General features: G+C 45.9%; 1 protein-coding gene across 3 annotated transcripts; it reads right to left on the reverse strand.

The window, feature by feature from the left end:
- Nucleotides 1-4,612: 4,612 nt before the first annotated feature.
- On the reverse strand, nt 4,613-11,847 carry LOC135501491 (zinc finger and BTB domain-containing protein 49-like). Of its 3 annotated transcripts, none has more exons than XM_064793634.1 (2): nt 11,742-11,847; nt 4,613-9,207 (listed from the first exon to the last, which is right to left on the reverse strand). In XM_064793634.1, exons 1-2 carry the CDS (start codon nt 11,750-11,752, stop codon nt 6,261-6,263), a joined length of 2,958 nt encoding a protein of 985 aa, XP_064649704.1. In that variant the 5' UTR covers nt 11,753-11,847; the 3' UTR covers nt 4,613-6,260. The 3 variants fall into 3 exon arrangements, with proteins under 3 accessions (XP_064649704.1, XP_064649702.1, XP_064649703.1); XM_064793632.1 differs by lacking the exon at nt 11,742-11,847 and adding an exon at nt 11,331-11,616; XM_064793633.1 differs by lacking the exon at nt 11,742-11,847 and adding an exon at nt 10,645-10,693.
- Nucleotides 11,848-13,271: the final 1,424 nt, after the last annotated feature.

A 13,271-nucleotide genomic window follows, 5' to 3' on the forward strand; every position in this document is an offset into this window, starting at 1 on the left:
TCGTGTTTGAGAGTCCCCCGGCCTGGGTGGAATCAGGTTTACTTCAAAATCCCTTCTTAATGAGGTCAGAGGAAAACATCTTGCCCCCCCCCCCTTATCTTTGTTGCCTTGCATATCTGCCCGCGTACGCCGACCCCCCCCCCCCCCACCCCCCGCCCCCAAACGCATAACGTGTTCAGGAATTTGACTTTTGAGGATGACTGCATATTGTGACCCTCCGACGAAAACAATACTTACTGCGTTTTGGCCTCTGAGCATGAGGTGGCGTTTTTACAGAAGCTGCAGGCAAAAACATAAATCAGAATGTTCAGACTAATCCAAAATCTCATCTAAGCTGGGTTCCCAGCGCACACACATCGTGTTTGAATGTCCCCCGGCCAGGATGGAGTCAGGTTTACTTCAAAATCTCTTCTTAAAGAGGGTCAGTGGAAAACTGCATGACCCCCCTTCTTCCATCTTCGTTACCTTGCATATCTGCCTGAGGACCCCCCCCCCCCCGAACGCAGAACGTCTTCAGGAGTTTGACTTCTGAGGATGACTGCATATTGTGACCCTCCGACGAAAACAATACTTACTGCGTTTTGGCCTATGAGCATGAGGTGGCGTATGCACATAAGCTGCAGGCAAAAACAGAAATCAGAATTTTCAGACTAATCCAAAATGTCATCTAAGCTGGGTTCCCAGCGCACACACATCGTGTTTGAGAGTCCCCCGGCCCGGTTGGAATCAGGTTTACTTCAAAATCCCTTCTTGTAGAGGTCAGAGGAAAACTGCTTGCCACCCCCCCTCCAATCTTCGTTGCCCCGCATTTCTGCCCACGTACGTCGCCCCCCCCCCCCGCCCCTAAACGCATAACGTGTTCAGGAATTTGACTTTTGAGGATGACTGCATATTGTGACCCTCCGACGAAAACAATACTTACTGCGTTTTGGCCTCTGAGCATGAGGTGGCGTTTTTACAGAAGCTGCAGGCAAAAACAGAAATCAGAATGTTCAGACTAATCCAAAAGGGTTCCCAGCGCACACACATCGTGTTTGAATGTCCCCCGGCCAGGATGGAATCAGGTTTACTTCAAAATCTCTTCTTAAAGAGGGTCAGTGGAAAACTGCATGCCCCCCCCCCTTCTTCCATCTTCGTTACCTTGCATATCTGCCTGAGCACCCCCCCCCCCCCCCCGAACGCAGAACGTCTTCAGGAGTTTGACTTCTGAGGATGACTGCATATTGTGACCCGCCGACGAAAACAATACTTACTGCGTTTTGCGTCAGCATGTCGTCGATTTTTATCAGTAGCTGCAGGGAAGAATAGAAATCAGAATATTCAGACTGACCCAAATTCTCATCTGAGCTGGCACACACATCGTGTTTCAGAGTCCCCCGACCCGGATAGTATTCGGTATACTTCAAAATCCCTTCTTAAAGAGGTCAGTGGAAAACTGCATCCCCCCTCCCATCTTCATTGCCCTACACACCTGCCCGCGCATTCCCCCTGAAACGCAGGACGTGTTCAGGAATTTGACTTGTGAGGAAGACTGCATATTCGGCCCGCGCACCCGACGAATGGGCCAAAAATATGATATGACACCAGACCGACTTAAAACTTGTTAAAATATTCATTTAGTTGAAACACGGTTGACAGTGTTTAAGTAACCATTCAAGCGACAAACCAACCGCTTCGTTCGGCTATGCTGCAGAATGAACTATAGTTCGTTCGTAAGTGTTTTTTTTCAATCACCGCATCACCAATGTGCCAACGAAGAAGCCCATACGAGCGGTACTTACTGAAGTCGCCCACCGTCAACGTCACCAGAACAACCAAGAGAAGTAAGGTCAATACGGCGATTTTCATGCTGAAATGCGTTGCGAGTTTTCTTCACGATCAAGACGAGCTGAAAAAAATTAAAAAGCAATCGTTCACCGTCGCCGAGGTTTATGCGTCCAAAATTCGAAATTTGAGATGTCCGATCACATTCAATCATTCGGTTTGAATACAAATTTCAACATTGCTGCTGTTTATACCGATATACATGTAGTTCATCACATGACAAATTTCATAATGGCTCAACATGGAACTTGCAGGAAAATTAAGCTGCTGAAATAGGGGCTTCCGCATGACCCGATTCTAGAAAAGAAACTGAGAAAACAGACGTTAGAAACAGTGTAAAGGCCTTCGGCAGTGGAGGTAGCTGCAACATCCAAATGTGTGCGAAAATAGATAACGTTGGAAAGATAATTTATCTGACACACATATTTCTTTTTGTATTTCTGTAATGAGCGCCTCTGTCACTATCGTATCAGTCTCAGCTAATGTCATTTAAATATGCATATATTCCAGTCGCTGCATGGCTCACCAAGCTATAAATGCAGGAAGTATAGCGGCCCGGTGTAACATATGTGGTTGTTTCCCATGTGTCAGTGTTTCCAAACAATAGGCAGCTAGAGAGACCACGACTTTTCAATAGGGGGGATACACAGAAAAACTTGTCAATCTATTTTTGAGCGTTCCCAAACAATGAGGGGAAACACTCAAAAACAGAAACACTCAAAAACATTACACCGGTGCAAATTTTCCGTGCGCTACGTGGTGTGCTCTCAAAAAAATGTTTGTCGTTACTGTGAGAATTATTGGGTTAAATGCACACATTTGCCACAAATTTTATGTCATCCCAATCAAAGATTGGCCAATTTCTGGCCTAATGGCGGGCTTCTTGTCCCTGAGACCTTAAACGCTGAATAACCTATGCATTAAACCGACTTATGATTCAGAAACGGCGGCTAGAGTGGCCTATAGGAAATAAGCATATGGAATATTTGTTTTACGTTTACACCCTTTCTCCCAAAATGTTTTAAAGAAAATTGATCCCCGATGCCATTACAGCAGCCGCTGAAAATCGAGACGAGCTCGAGATGCTCAATTTGAGAACTTACCTTGTTGGCGGCAGAACACGAACTGTGCAGATACTAGACGGAGACATCCTTTAAGGAGTCAGCAGATATGACGTCATGGACCTCGGTTGAACCGTTGGCTACTTGGATATAGGAGTTCCTCTCGTATAGGTTCAGCCGACACACATACCGGCTATACTCTTGCAAGCATGGGGCCGGCTCTTAGTGTGCATTTTGTATATGCTTCAATCACGATGCTTGAACGCGCTCCAATTTTGCACCCAGTCTTTTATAATTCGCTCTTCCCTTTGATCGCAGATGATACCAAACTTTCGACTCACTAAATTGATATACGGATCGATTGAGGATGGCGCACTTTCAAAGAGTGCACAACCATAAACGAAGATAGATTCAAAATAACTATTGTAGATAGTTATTTTTACTATTGAATGCATTTGTACAACTGAACTGTTGAGAAAGATATAACGTTTATTATCCCGTGAATTTAAGATGTCTTCATATACCGGGTATATACATGTGCATGTGTGTTCTGAATATGAATATAAAAAATCCCGTTGTTAAGACGGATACAGATAACACCAAGTTGCAGCGAATGCGTATGCACTCTGGTTTTAATACTGCCAAATTGAAGGGCCAGGCATGTATTGGGAGCGGCAAATACGTGGATAATGTGCTTGTATACATGTACTCTTTATTGCGGGGATAAAAAAATTGGCCGGGTCTATTTGGCAAGCCGCTCGCCGAACAGGCATCTTTTTTTGTCCTGTTTGGAGAGCCGCTTGCCAAACAGCACTAAAAAGCCACCCTGCTCGGCCAGCCGGGCTTGCCAAACAGGTAAAAAATCTACCCTGTTTGGCGAGCTGGAGATTTCACTTTAATATTAATGAGTTCGGCTCTCCATTCAGGACAAGAAAAAGTCGCTGTTTGGTAAGCCGGACTTGCCAAGTAGTCACTTCCAAAAAAATTCTTACCGGGTATGCACTATGGTTCTCAGACTGCCAATACTGAAGGGTCCGGTGTATTGGGAGCGGGGAATGTGTGAATATGTGAATATGTGTTCGTATTCTATTTTGGTATGTCTGAGTGCAATCCTCAGGAATCTTTTTACCTCGATCGATTTTCGGCATGTACTTTGCGGATCATCTGGTGGCCCGGGAGACAAAGTGCAAGATGAAATTTCACCAAGGAAAGTGCAAAGTGCTGCATATCACCAGGGAGAGACAGCCAGCAGTGACAAAGTACTACCTACGGGGAACCTCCGAGGAAGTTGAAACTGCTCCTTATCTTGGTGACATAAACAATCGCCTAGACTGGGCTCCACACATGAATCAAATATCCGGGAAAGCCATCAGAACTCTCAACTTCGCAATTGCATCGAACTACAGTGAGTGGCCTATCGGCCAGAGAGCTTCGCTTGGTCCATCTGGTTGTACATATAACTTCCGGTTCACTTCTTGTACTCTATTGAAATTTGGTCCATTTTAGATCTGATATTTTTATGCTTATTCTACAAATTTAGAGCGAAAGGGCCTGGGAATCTTTATTTGACAGCCAATTGAAGTAAAAGTGTCGAAAACTCTAATGTTATTGTCCATCAGACGTAATGGAACACCGATATGATTATTTTTGTATCTGATTTTTTTTCTAGACGGACAACCTACTGGAGACGGATATCTTCGCAGAAATCACAGGTACATACCTCTCGAAATCGATAAACCCTTGTGTGGATGTTGGCCAGAGCGTGCGACCTGGGTTCCTAGGATATATGACTGACGCATATGACTGGCGGGAGTGAACAAAATTCAGAATAAATGTCGGGTATATAGTATATGAATTTCTTCTGAGATATACATGTGTGTCACAGAGTAGAGAAATCATCAATGCGGGCCAGCATACCATGCCATCCAGCATACCACGCCAGTTTTTGAGCTCCTAAAAAACCTTCAAGGGTTTTTTGGCCAACACAAATATGCGCCCAGTAGGGTTTTTTTGATAAAATGAAAAACCCCAATGGTTTTTTTAAATTGTGAAGAACCTCTGAACGTTTTCGCTTTTCACGCTAAAAAAACCTCAACGGGGTGCATACATGTATCTGTGTTGGACGAAAAACCATTTTGTATTAGCTCAAAAACCTTTATTTCTATGAGTGCCATGCATGCGGAACACGAAGCAATCAAAAGGCCCATTGTCCAACATTCGCCGTTCGTGCAGCATCATGCTTCGTGTACCCGAAGAGGATAGTCAAAAACTTGGAAGTCCATCTCTTCTGGGCCTCATTTTCTTTGACGCATTATCTTCTACTGTCCTGGCAGGGTAGTTTGCACTGGGGCTACGGTGCAAAGACTGTTGAAGCTGCCGCACGTCTAGCCACCACTGGTCTGCTGCTTCAGACATATGGAACAGAACTGATTGCTGCAAGGACAACGCATGTGTGTGCAGGCGTCAGCGTGCTCGATAAGCTGTCCGCAGGCGGGACAGGCCCGTGTTGAGGGACACACCACGCCCGCTACATTCTTCTTAACGCATGTTCCCAATATCAAGCCGAGGATCGCGACCTGAGCAACCATGATTTCCGCACACAGTCTCAGAACTTTTTAATATCCATTCGCCTAAGCACATCCAACAAAAATTCGAATTTAGGGTTGGGATTGGGATTGGCGCCAGCCAATCTAAGCTATGTATGATGTCTTTTTAAAATGACAGTCATCCCTCATCAGTATGCCTAACCTTTGGCAGAAAGTCATCGGTTCACGGGGATCAATTGCCCACTCTGCAGTTACGCCAAAAGGGTTATTGTCGTCCTGGGTGATGCACAATATCACCCAGCCTCTATCTGGGTGATGCATAACATCACCCTGGGTGACATTGTGCATGCACAACATCACCCTGGGTGATCTTGTGCATTCGTTTCGCTATTGGTGACGGGGTTGTCGAATCGGCGGACGTGGAAATGTTCACGGCCAAAAAAAAAATGGCGGCCGTTCATCTGGTTCACCAGCGCGACTTGAAACATCATTTGGCAGCTATTCCCGAAGTCGAAAGGGCATCTTTAGTTGCCAAAGGACGGGAAATCAATTCGAAATTATTCGTGGAACATCAAAATAATCGATGAAAAAGAATGAAAAGTGCAGTGAACTGCACAAAAAACGCGCCGTGCGCGGTCGTCTACGGTATAGCAGAAGTACCATGCTACGATTTGACAACCTCGTCACCAATCGCGAAACGAATGCACAAGATCACCCAGGGTGATGTTATGCATCGCCAGATAGAGCCTGGGTGATATTGTGCATCACCCAGGACGACAATAACCCCTTCAGCTGCAGTTACCGGCAAGTATCAACAATGAGGTTCTCACTAAGTCTTTCTGAATTTCGTGTAATGGTCATTACCATGTTCATCGGGCGGGATGTACTGTTTGAAGTTGTACGAGACCTCCTTCTTCTCCGACCTTCGCTCACTTCTGCTGCTGCTGCGGGTGTTGGTTGCCGCCATGTTGTCCGTGTCCACTTGCGCCATCGCAAAGGGCATCCCGTGCACCTTGGTCATGTGTTTGGTGAAGCACTGGATTCGCCGGAAGGGCATTCCACACTGCGTGCACTTGTAAACGCTCCATTTGTTTCCAAACGACACCATCTCCTTCCTCGGCCATAGTTTTAAAGTGTAGTCATTCTTGCCGTTTTTCGGGTCAGTTTTCTTTGATTTTATTAGCTTGAATGTCATCTGGCTATATGCGGGAGCCTGGATATTTGCGCGGGTTTCTAAGATGCTCTCCTGGACCGGTGAAGTTGTCGCCATTGACGATGGGCAGACGTTATACGGGCTGGAGTTGTTCATGTTGTTCATGGAGCTTGATCGTCTGTTGTGACGTTCCCTTGGGGGCGGCACTGGCACACGGATCCTCTCTGGCGGCACTGGCTCATTGGTTTTCTCCGGTGGCGCCGGCACAGGGATCATCTCCGGGAATACCGATGGCCTTGGAAGGATGTGGACAGGACGGGTGATGGGTGGAGTCGCGGCAGCAGCGAGTGATTCAAATGCTGGTTCTGGTTTCACTTCCTCTACTTGTGGACTCTGAGTGCACCCCTGGTCATCCCGTGTTTGACCATGACCATACACGGGCTGAACCTGAGGTTTGTCAATTCGATGCATGAGTTCAAGGTGGCGCAGCAGAGACCAGCGGTGACCAAAATATAGTGAGCAGGCGTGACAGATCCACCTCGCTTTGAACGTGTCGTTTGGACGATTCATCTCACCAGTAGGGCTCAGTGGGATATTCGGAGTTTCAATATTATGAATTATTTGCAAATGTTTCATCAGAAGAGACCGTTGGTTGTAAACCAGGCTACACAAATGGCAAATCCACTGAGCTCTTGGTGGGTTGGCGGCTTCACTTGCTCTGACTAACTGTAGCGCGGAAAATGTTCCCGAGACGTTATCGACCTTGACCTTGGCTTTATCACGATCGGGGTAGAACATACTACCATGAATGTCCAGGGCCGGCTCCTTCGGAGTGACCTTCACCTTGTGCTTGTAGCTACGGTGTCTCTGCAAACTCTCTGGCATGGCAAATGACCTTGAGCACTTGTCACATGGAAATCTCTTACTTTTTGCTAGGTGGAGCTCCTTGATGTGCTTGCTCAGCGATTTCTTCGAAGTGAACTCTTGTTTACAGAATGAGCAGCAGACGAAATGATCGAGACGGTACCCATCACCACCGCGATCTTTCTTCGATTTTTTCGGGCATCTTTTATATGTGTGGATCGCCGCCAAGTGACTCCTCAGATCGCTCTCTTGCGAGTATTTCCTGAAGCACGTTTTGCAAGAATGTCGTCTGCTTTTCCTATCACGCTGAAGATACTTCAGATAGCGTCCTTTGTGCGCTAAGAAAGACTGGTAGTGATATTTGTGAGTTTTCTTCTCATGTCTCACTAGGAAAGACTTGAACTGAAAGTGTTCCGGACATACATCGCATTTGTATTCGAACCGCTCACCAAGGTCACCCTTGAAGTCAACAACGCTAGCAGCAGCTCTTGCAGCAGACGGACTAACAACAGATTCGCAAGACACTTGTCTATTTATGGATTTCCCGGCACCAGACTTGGACGCGGAGGCAATATTCAGCCGCAGCGCCCCGTTAAATGGCGGGGTCTGATAACCAAAGTAACAGTCATCTGGCGGTTCTGATTTGACCTTGACCTCCGATTTGACCTTAGAGAGGTCAATTGGCTGATTTGCGTCCTGATTTGTGTCCTCGGCGGGAAACCGCTGCGTTCTCTGCTTCCGACGATGGACTGTTCGTTCGGGGTGCGAATTTAGATAGTTCGCCACCTCAGGGTCACCTTTGCTGAAATCCAAGATACCGTTTGGACTTCTGCGACTCTTTGCTGATCTTGGAGCCTCTTCCGCGACTTCCGCCTTGATGTCAGCAGCGGCCGTCCTTAATTCCTCTGTCGGTATTTTTCCTAGTTGGCCACCAGGTGGCACTTGCATACCTGGCAAGAACCCGAGAGCCGGCAGTTGATACTGAGGTAGACCTGCAGCGGGGAGCACGAAATTCTGAAGTCCATTGACACCTTGCATCATGAGGTACATTGGTTGAGTATTTGGAAGAGCCTGAGATCCGGAGGGGGTAGTACACTGGCCACCACTCTGATTTAATAGAGAGGCGGTACTACAGGTCAAATTCGAAGCACCAGCTGGAAATACTGGAGCGGCATTGATCAACTTTTGTTGATCCGTAGAGTGCACCTGGACTGGTGCATTCTGCGTACTGTCTGGACTCTGGGAGACGCTCTCGCCACGGGAGCGCCCGACCGCATCGAGGGCAAGATTAACGTCCGAAGAAAGGTTCATGGGCTTGTCAAGTGGATGCGACATCATCTGGGCCATTTCGGCAATCTTCCGACCACGTTTGATAATGCTCCTTGCGTGTTTCAGATAAGAATCCACCTGAAGTACAGTGGCGGCGTTGACGATCTCCTCCACGCACGAGTAATGAACCGCCGGATCTATTTTCAAACCGTACATATAGTCCAACAGCAACCCCAGTCCTTTCGCCGTGACATCCTGCAGAAAGAACTCGCATTTCGCTTTTAAGTCCTCCTTGGATAGACTCTTGAAATACTTGCTGGTCATGACGAGAACGAGTTTGTGTGCCGAAAAACTAAGCGTGACTCCCTCAGGGGATCGGACTTGGAGGACGGCGTCGCATAACTTGTTTTCGCGGCGGAAGTCGTTGAAGTGGGTGACGAGATTCCGGAGGCTGCCGAGAGGGTTCTCTTTGTCTTCTTCTTCCACTGGCCTGAAAAGAGAAAAACAGAGAAATTGTAAATAAAAAGTATCTCGATCTAGGCAAAAAAAGGTTTTTCCTAATCAACTGCCGCTACAGGAAAGGTATGCTTGGTCCAAGCGGTTATTAGGTAGATGTAATGGAAAATTACATTCGCCAGTAAGAATCGTGTCTTGTGTTTATACATCCGCTTCCCACCGAAGCGGAAAATGAGAATTAACAAACACCCGCTGGGGCCGAGCGTACCGACTTTTTTTCGGAGGCGAGCACAGGACTCTTGTGCTGTCCGTTGAAAAAGTCGCGATGGAATGCCTCTCATGGAGAAACTATTGTGAAAAAAACCGTTAGCAAATTCCCGCAACGTGGAACAGTCGTATTTTGTCCTTTGTCTTTCGTCTATTGTCTTTTGTCTTTTTAGTGGTGCAAATGTACTTCGTACACTGTAGGCCGGGAAATCGAGAACCCGTGAAACCGCGCGTCCCGCCGATTACCACCCTCATTAGTCACCTGTGTGCGCCGTACTTTAGCCGCATCATTTGAACCGTTTGAGTAAAAATCAGTATCTGACCGGGTCGATCAGTCACCCGCACCTGACGGTTGCCATGGAAACAAAGGTAACAACTCTTTCCATATACGGGCAAAAGAAGATCCGGCAGACGATCGTCATGTATACTCCCACGCATGATTAGAAAGCTATATTAATCACGAAAGAACCAAAGATTGTCAGGAAGGATAGGTCGGAGGCGAAATTCAAGGAAACCATTATATACAATGCATATATACCGGTACTACAGTTTGTTATTAATTCAATCGATGAGTATATATCCCGTAACCGTCGAAGACCTGTGCGACAGTACCACACTTGACTGATAATAGCAAAAGTATCCAAGCGAGCATCGTAGTATGCCAGTAGCAGCAGTGTATGAGTACGACCGACTGGTGCTCATTAGTATAGTAACTAAACGGCGAAATGAATCACTTTTGAATTGCTTCGCAGTGCAGTGAATGAATTTACGTTAGCGCTCGTCTAGACAATATTAAACCTCTCTACTCAGCTATTAGTAGTAACCTGACCCGACTGTTAGCCTATACTTATGTACCGGAGAAATAAAATACCACACGGTGGCCAGAGAGGGAATGCCATGAGAGGATAAAAATAGTTTTCTTTGTGCAACAACGATGATCAGTTGAGATGCGAATGTCAGGCATCAGCGGATGAACATGATGAAGCAATAGATAATGGATAACTGATGGAATACTTTAGGCCGTTATGCGGAATTGACACTCGCTTCTTTTGCACATCCCTTTAAATTAAGTTTAAATCCCTTTAAATCTTCAGGATTTCTGCGAAGCCCCGTCATAACCCCGTCTGGCCGTACTTATATCATCATGCTTCTAGCTAACTGCCCCTTATCTCTACCATGCTAATAAAACCGATGTTAAACTTACATAAACCGTACAAAAGGCGAAGCAGACATTTTCAACCGATTTCCACCATATTTTAACAGCGAATGCCAAAGAAACAGCCAGAGACGCAGAAGGAAAGCTCAGGTGAGCGCCGCCAAAAATAGCAGGATGAGTTAGACGGGATCCTGATATTCAGGTTTCAAACTTACTTGACCTAAGATACATACACATTCACAGACGAAAGAACACACTGGCATGAGCTCAAGTTAGGTGCGCTTCAACGCTAGTATACGTTCCAAGTTATCTAGTCTGCTGTACCTGTACAAAAACCTCGGACGTTACGCTGTCGTTCGTGTTCAATTTGGTAATGAAACCGTCTAAGCAAAATGTCGTGGATGGCCTGTTCATTTAGGCATACACTGGCAGACTGGCAGGGGATAGTAGAGCCATTGGTTTTTTTCTCAACTTGATATTAACGTGGCCGCTTCCTTAAAATATACAGTATGGTCAGTGACTTTCAGCAGAGACATTTAGCCGCAGCCAAGTTTTCGGGGACCGCATGTTCCGCGGGACCTCTGGTTACTGCTGCTCAAGGTAATACCCTAGGCCCTGAGTACCCCCCTCCCACATTTAGGTCGTAGATTTTATGGGCTATAAACCTGAGAAATAACCTGAATCATTAGGAGAAAAAACTTTTCGGCACAACCAGAAAGGATTAAGTAACCTACCTCGCCTGCCTTAGAATATACTGTAAGAATTCTTTATCCCTTTTCATCCCAAACGCATGTTTTTTATCCTCCCATTCGCGGCTTACGTTCCACGAGATCGTGATTTGCTTACGCATGGCGCGGCGTTGTCGCTTGAGATCGTCGGGTAAGCGTTTTCGGCCAGCTCCAGCCCGCCTGCCTCCCCGTAATGACAGTTTCTTCAAGGTATCGTGGTACATGCTACTCTAAAGCTACTCTAATGAGAAGATGGGGTTTACTATCTGACAGCTTGCTGTGAGCGCACAGCGCGCGGATAGACCTTCTCAGAACGGGTTACTAATACAGCAATGAAATCCAACCCGCGATATAGTAGGGGCGCCTTATGCCCATATATGGCACAAGACGCCGATATATGAATAAAATGATACTCACGGTGTGGGCATATTTTCATAATCGCAATTTCCTTATTGACGATTCCGAGAAAGCTCGAAGCGCAAGTTGGTGTTTCCTAAATGATAGATGATTGGCTCTATATACCGTGGGCATTCCGTGTTTATGATATACAGATATTGGCCCAGTTTAATGATATTGCTGTATTTATAGGCCTATATACAATCGTGACATTCAGGCTACTTTAATGTGGGCATCAGACCGAATATAAAGTACACACAAGACTGGCATTCCAATTTCTAATGATGTATAAGTCGAGGTAAACATGTACTTGGAAATGCAAAATGAATAAAAAAAAATCATCATTGTGGTACTTTAGTTTCCTGTTTCCCCGATATCTGGATATAAAGGGGTGGCAGCCTTTCAATATTTTCTGCGAAATGGGCCTTAAAATATCCTATCGGTTAATATCAGTTCAGCCAATATATTCGTGGGATAGATTTGTTTAGTCCGGTTAACTGGATAGTGGTGTATGCATATGTAAAAAAAAACGCTTGGGCCGAACGAGTCATGGGCGGACACAAAAACGTCACCAAGTTAATTGCAAAGGAGTTAAAAGTTTGTTTTGTATAGCGATGCTCAGTGGACACAATCGCATGCTGCCAAAATTATGTTTGTTGATACATATCGCCCAATCCTCAAATAAATTGAGCTCATAGTGTCCTTGTTGACGCCCAGCAGTCGAACTCAATTTATTTTAAAGTTCGATAAAAATATCTTCTAACGACATGCCAAACCCTGTTCTCTCGATGGATTCCCGCGGTGGCGACCACAGGCCACGGGAAAACATTTTAGTGGAATCTGATAGTTGTCCGTTGCAGAATTGAAATAAAAATGCTTATTTGCGAAATTTTCTTTTACAATTACCGCCATTGAATCAAAGGGGCTTACAGTATATCATTAATGCTCCATGAGCATTCTGATATAGGATTTCTCTAAGGATACAATCGCTTTCACCAGGTATGTTTATAGTGCATATCCCGAAGCCGCCTTGCCTTATAAATGTTAAGACTAAATCCACTTTAAATTGACCCAAGTTGCTCGTGAAAGAAGTACAGTCAGTGCATTACACTCTTAGGTAAAGCTCTCATCGTCAGGTAAACTGAAGCCTCGAGACCGAAGCAGAAGCCGACCCTACTCCTTGCTCAGACATAGCATGACCAAAACGGGAATACCTGGTTCGGGTTGATTTCATCCTAAAATAGCTGCGCTGACGCCGACACTTCTTGAGGCTTCACCTGAACTGCTTATGCCCCATTTATCACCCGATGATATTGGCCAGGTAACGTTTTCAAGTTGCCGGAGGAGCATGTGCCTGCCAATCTGCAAGCGCCACGCGTCAACATCATGTGGTCATTGATGAGTATGAGGCCAAATCAAGAGAACTTTTCGCTTATTGACAAATAAGTGCAAATATTTACGAAAGAAAAGCCCAGAAAAACCCAAAAACTCGCCGCGCCATTCAAGTTGGGCGAATCGGATAACCAGCTGGAAGAGTGAAATGCCGGGCAT

Source organism: Lineus longissimus, chromosome 17 (genome assembly GCF_910592395.1).
Source record: "Lineus longissimus chromosome 17, tnLinLong1.2, whole genome shotgun sequence".
Classification (NCBI taxonomy): Eukaryota; Metazoa; Nemertea; class Pilidiophora; order Heteronemertea; family Lineidae; genus Lineus; species Lineus longissimus.